Source organism: Plectropomus leopardus, chromosome 20 (genome assembly GCF_008729295.1).
Source record: "Plectropomus leopardus isolate mb chromosome 20, YSFRI_Pleo_2.0, whole genome shotgun sequence".
Lineage (NCBI taxonomy): Eukaryota > Metazoa > Chordata > Actinopteri > Perciformes > Serranidae > Plectropomus > Plectropomus leopardus.
This window is the reverse complement of record NC_056482.1, coordinates 16,957,997-16,963,996: the sequence shown is the minus strand read 5'-3', so window position 1 is coordinate 16,963,996 and position 6,000 is coordinate 16,957,997. Positions and strand designations below refer to the sequence as shown.

The 6,000-nt window shown below is 40.9% G+C and overlaps 1 protein-coding gene across 1 annotated transcript; it reads right to left on the bottom strand.

The window, feature by feature from the left end:
- Positions 1 to 408: 408 nt before the first annotated feature.
- Positions 409 to 5,453, bottom strand: nrarpa (NOTCH regulated ankyrin repeat protein a). Its single transcript, XM_042509638.1, has 2 exons — positions 4,805 to 5,453; positions 409 to 4,620 (listed from the first exon to the last, which is right to left on the bottom strand). Exon 2 carries the CDS (start codon positions 4,143 to 4,145, stop codon positions 3,807 to 3,809), a length of 339 nt encoding a protein of 112 aa, XP_042365572.1. The 5' UTR covers positions 4,146 to 4,620; positions 4,805 to 5,453; the 3' UTR covers positions 409 to 3,806.
- Positions 5,454 to 6,000: the final 547 nt, after the last annotated feature.

Genomic DNA, 6,000 nt, shown 5'->3' with positions numbered 1-6,000 from the left:
AACTGCTGAGGCAGCAGTAGGCCAGCAGCTCCTGTGTTCAGCGCTGTTAAACTGCTGTTTCTCTCAATGGAGTCTGGCTGCGAAGAAAGCGAAAAAACAACTTAATTTTCTGTTGGAAATCACCGTCTGACATTAAGGTAAAGCATTGAAAATACTCTCAATATAGTGTACATTGACTGTTTTCTTTAGGTGGCTAAAATGCATTTTGTTGCTGGCCCCCATCCACAGCAGGAGTTTGCCACTTTCTATGTTGGACTCCAGCCTACCTCGCAAAACTGCAGGTGTGCCGACTGGCACCTGTTGTTTTTAATACATTATCAATGGATAAATAGGACATACAACTCCACTTCAAAAATTCTTAACTATCCCTTTAAGGGATGAGGAAGAAATGTATGCATACACAGAGAATTTGAGTTTAATGATTTCTTTACTGGCTTGTACACAAACGTACAAAAATAATACAGCACTCATCTCCACATGACGTCACGTCATCATCACAGTGTTACAAACGTTCAAAAAATAAAAGAATACAAACAAAATCAAACATGATGGAACATCTGCATCACTGTTTCCTCTTGCTTGAAATGAAGCAAGACCAGAAACACAACTTGGTCCAAAGAAGTCGGCACTTTTTTTCTCTTTTTAATTAAAAAAAAAAAAATCATCTCACTCATGTACACCAATCCGGCGGCTGGCTCCTTACATCATAAATGTTATGACCCTGGTAAGCCAAACAACCACACAACCGTGCAATTTTTTTAATCATGTTACAATGATCTTACCATCAAATGTATTATTCCCCTTTCAATAAAAACAGGAAGACAGCACTTCAGAAAAGAAAGTGCCCCAAGATATCATCATCATCATCAGCGTCGATATATATATCCATATGTATATATACATACACCCAATCACAGAGATACACGCATCTTTGTTAAAAAAAACATCATGTTTTTTCCACAAAGTAACACACACATTAGGACATCACCTGGAGCATATATTTATACAATAGTATTTTGCTGTGTTTGTTTTTTTCTATTCAGAAAAAAAAATAAAATGTTGACACATAAAAGCCAACTTTTCAACAACAGTCATCAGTGCAATATTCAAAAAAAAAAAAAAAGAAAAAAAAAGAGAAATAAAACATCAAGTTTAAGACAAGCGATGCATATTTAATTTGTGGCCTGATACCAATCTTGATGTACTGAATCTATCGCTTCTTGTAATTGTTCCAGGTTTTCAAATGGGAAGATCTTAAAAAACAGCAACACAGGGGCCCCTCATGAGAAGCACACAATCACACAAACACACTTTAAAAAAAAAGCACACTCTCTTTCTTTCAGCAGCTTCTCGTGAGGTGAACCTGTGACGCCTCTATACAACTGTTTGAGCAGTAGGCTTAAAAAGAAAAAAAAACAACATTAACAACAAAAAAAGAAACATACAAGCAGCATTGATACAAATGTTAGGGTGCCATGACTTTCAAAATGCAGCAGGCAAGTTTATGAAACCAATTTTTCCTTTTTTTTCTGTGACATCCTGAAATAGTCATGTGTTGTTAAAAGTCTTCATCGTCCAACAGTATTAGGGTCCTGCTCAGTAGTAGTAACTATTCCAAAGCCTTGGCTCCTGCAGTTACCCCGTACAAACACTGGGGGCGCACAAGGCTCCGCATTTTTGTGCAATAAAACTCCCTGCATTAAAAGTCATGCGATGCAATTCCTTTTGTTTTTGTATGACTGGAAACAAAGATGAAGACAGAGAGAGAAAAAGATTTATAGGGAAACAATGGCAGTGTGTGTGAGAGAGAACCACAGACTCCCTTGCAGAAAAACGATGCATTGCTTGACAGGTTTGGTTGTAGTGTAAAATAAACTGTCCCGACTGAGGATGCATTGCATCTTCTGAAGTCCATCTGTCTTGTTAGGCTACAAAATAAAACATACTGGCATGCAGGCGATCACAAAGTGTGAATCTCCTCTAAACAACGTGGCAGAGTGGTGAGAGACTTGAGAATACTTTATAGTCGAGGTAGCTGGCAAAAGGCAACCAAACAAAGTCCTTTTAATGGGAAAGGAGGGTGATGGGGGGAGGGGGGGGGTCCTCTTGAGGGCTTTAACAGAGGGGTTTCTGGGTAGATGAGGGGGGGAGTGGCAGGTCTACCTCCACACGGGACAGATTATACTACGAGTCTGAAGCAGCTTGAGTCACCCTACTTATATAGATTTTATTTTAAGAAGAACCACAACATATTCAAAATCTTCTCAATGTACCTTCATAAATAAAAAAAAACCCAGCCTGCTTTCACAGTGATGACTAGGATGTTAATAAAATACTGAAAGGAGATTATAAAGTGAATTCCAAATTTTTTTGATACAAAGCGAAAGCAGCGGTTTTTTTCTTAATAATAACACAATGACCATCGGCAAAGTGGTCTCAAACTGGCCTGAAAAAAGTTGGACGCCAGCATTGGCAAGATCTGCATGGAGAGCAGCTCTCTTTAAAAAACAAAAAGTAAAGCTATTGTGTACAGTACTTCACAACAATGATGGAGCCACTTGTTGCTACATAATGATTACACATCTGAAAGCGTGTTGGATAGCCATAATGCCGCTCTTTGAGTAAAAAAAAATCATAAAGAAAACAGACCTCTGGTAGCCAACAGAGGGCAACCCTTCTTCTCTTGTTCATGTGTCTTCCCTTTCAGATATTCCAGCATGCAGCCATCAAGTGCCGTATTTCATATAAAATAACTTAAAAGGGTTTTACAAGTGAACAATGAGGAGCACACTGTAGAAATCTGACATGTTGATCTTACTTAAAATAAACTTGAAAAGGTTAATATAACTATCTTCATTTGTGTTTATTTTTTCATATCTAATTGTTAAGGTTTACTTAATATTTTGTGGTGTGTACTTAATTTTGTGAAGTTGTAGCAACTTAAACATGGCAACTTCAATTACCTAGTTGTTTCTAAGTGTTAGCAGCTTCAGTGAACCAAGTTGGTCTGACTTAACTTGATCATCTCAAAGAGGATGATGAAATTAGGAGATCTGCCAATTCTGCTTTGTTACCATTTTTACGAATATACAAACATGACTAGTTTGCATCGAGCAGAATATAGAAGTTAAGCACAGAAAACTTGGTATACTGAAGTTGCTAAAACGTGCAAAAATCAATTTAATTAAGCTTATCATTTCAAGTCACAACTTAACAGAATAAGTAAGTTTAAATACATTTTGATTGAACTTAACAAATAGATATAAAATAAGCACAAAATAAGATGAATAGTTATATTTACTTACATTTTTCATGGCAATCGGTTTCCTAAATTCTTTAAATTAAAGTCAACATGTCAGGTTTTGCAGTGCAACAGCCCCCCTCCACAAAGAAACTATTCAACTGGGGATGGGAGGTCGTGGATAGAGAATAAAAAAACTGGGCCATCTGCACTCTGGAGTCCAAACACACACAGACACTGGCTTCTTTTATAGTGGAGATCTAGTATACACATTCAAGAGGAAAGCTTTAGTACCAACAAACTCACCGAGATGGCGTTGTTAAAGATTGAAGCGCTGTGTGTGAAGCTCGGGAGTGCAGAGAGGACCCCGTTTGGTTTACACTGAGGGAAGATTACTGTGCAGGTCTATTTTTTTCTGTTTTTCAAAAATTTAATTTGGCACAACTATGATAATGGCAGTTTTTTCGCTTTGACAAGAGCCTGGCTTTCCCGTGTGTTGCAGTTTTCCACTTGTTGTTTTCTGACTTTTTTTTTTTTTTTTTTTTTACCTGACAGCAGAGACAGATCACCGGGCGCCAGAGGAGTACTTGGCCTTGGTGATGAGGTATAGCACAATGTCTTGGTGGCCCCCGAAGGCGGCGATGTGTAAAGCGCTCCACCCTTCCCTGTTGGCCAGCCGGATATCTGCACCAAACTTCACCAGCAGTTTTACCAGCTCCAGGTTGCCGTCTATGACAGACTGGTGCAGCGCCGTCTGTCCTTCTGGCCCGAAGGAATTGACGTTGAACTCGCAGTTTGTCATGTTCTGCAGCAAAGAGTGCAGCTCCTTGGTGTTGCCCTTCTTCACCGCCTCCTGGAAAACCCTCTGCGGCGCGGAGCAAGTCGACACATCCGCCTGGCTCATGGTTGCAGCTCGCTGAGGGTGGGGAACCAGTAATCCTGCCTGGGCGCTAAAGCTGATAATAATCGTCTTCTCCCTGTTGAGCGTCTCTGGTCTGGTGACAATGCCACAGTTACACTGGATTATAACCAGTTATTAAGGCACTTTGAAGTACTAGAAGAGAAAAAAGATCACTGGATATATCCCAAAAAGGACAAGAGAGGAAATAACACACTTGGTGTGCAAAAAAATGTTAATATTTGAGAGATCCTAAAATCCCTAAAACATAAGGGGAAGCGATCCAGGAGTCTGTAGACGTGTAGTCCCCCCTCTGTAGCAGCAGCAGGTAGCCTATAGCAGGGGATGGAGACGAGACACCTCCGACTTCACTCGGGGAAATTGGAAGTATGACCACTATCTCCACAGGGCAGCCTCCGCAGGTTTTCCTTAAACCTGGTTCCTGGCTACACGTCCCTCGCTGCTCATGTGGCCAGGGTGTCTAAGAAAGACAAAAAGGACAAGAAAAGTCCGCATGAATCCCGACAGACTGCCCCACATTCCGGCACATCCAAGCGTGAGAGCGGAGACCTCCGTGCGCACACGTTTTACGCACGGACACGCTCGCTTGAATTTGCCACGGAATATGTGCGGAAATGAGATCCGCTGCAGATTTTGGGACTTACCTGTGACAGATGGACGGGTCCGTAGCGACGAAAAACGATACAAATCCACCGTGTGGCCCGGTCTGTGTCCTCCGCGCGGTCCGTGTGAGTTTCTGCCCTGCGCTGCGCTCTGAGGGAATATTTTACGCGTCCTTTATTTGCATGACAATGCCATCCCAAAGAATCAACTGTGGAGGAATGGGCGGAAACCCGGGGAGGTTATAGGCTGTCGGCTCGGTTAGGGGGAGGGATCAGGGGACCCTGTGAATCTGCAGGGAGGAGGCGTGGTCTTCCGAGGAGGGAGCCAAATGTTGCTGCAGAAAATATTAAACAAGCCGCCCGCAGCAATATGATGGGGAGCTCCATATATCCGATCTCCTGCAGCCGACCCCAGGAAGCGGACTGAAAGCCAGAGGCATGGTGCTGCCAGAGCTGTGAAGCGCTGAGAGAGCAGACATGATGCAAAGGATCATCCTCTGGATTAACAGCGACAGGAACTTGGAGGAAAAAGTCAATCAAGCTTCTCCACGTCTCCTGAAATCGATGCAAATTGCGACTATAAAGCATCGGAGAGGATTTAGTCATGAAAAGTAACTGAAAATGAAATAAAAATAACCATTTTATTTAAACATATTCAAACTATACCATATGCCACATGAGATTCCCACACTGCCACATTTCTTGTTCTTTAAAAAAACAAACAAAAAAAACATGATTTTTTTAAAAAAAAAAAATCTTTTATCTACCTCTGTATGTTATTTTACATCAAATGCATTTTTTAATGTTACATTATAGATTATACCATATAACTACTGTGTCTGATGGATTTGTTTTTGTGGTACCGTGAGCCTTGTTTTGAAAATAATAAAAATATGTTTTAAAAAAGATTCAAATACGACCTTATGCCTATGCACTGTTTAATTTTTGACTCTCATAACCGGTGAAAAGGGTGAAACACAGTCCTTCCTCTTCTTCGCTTGCTAAGACTGAGATAAGATTTCACGTCCTAAAAGAGAAGAAAAAGTAATCATTGGCTTGCGGACTGCACCTGGAGATGTCTTGTTTTACGTATTTGGACTGTATTAACGTCATTTTATGCTAAAGTGGGGCAGAAAAAGAAGCTGCCAATGACACAGAGGCGAGAGTGTAGTTTACATCTATATGCCACAACTTTCTCTGCAGCGTCAGCCTGAGACAAATGTCAGTCAAAATTTGAA

What these genes read in the sequence shown, in the direction of transcription:
- nrarpa (XM_042509638.1), bottom strand. Translation starts at nt 4,145, where the DNA reads ATGAGCCAGGCGGATGTGTCGACTTGCTCCGCGCCGCAGAGGGTTTTC.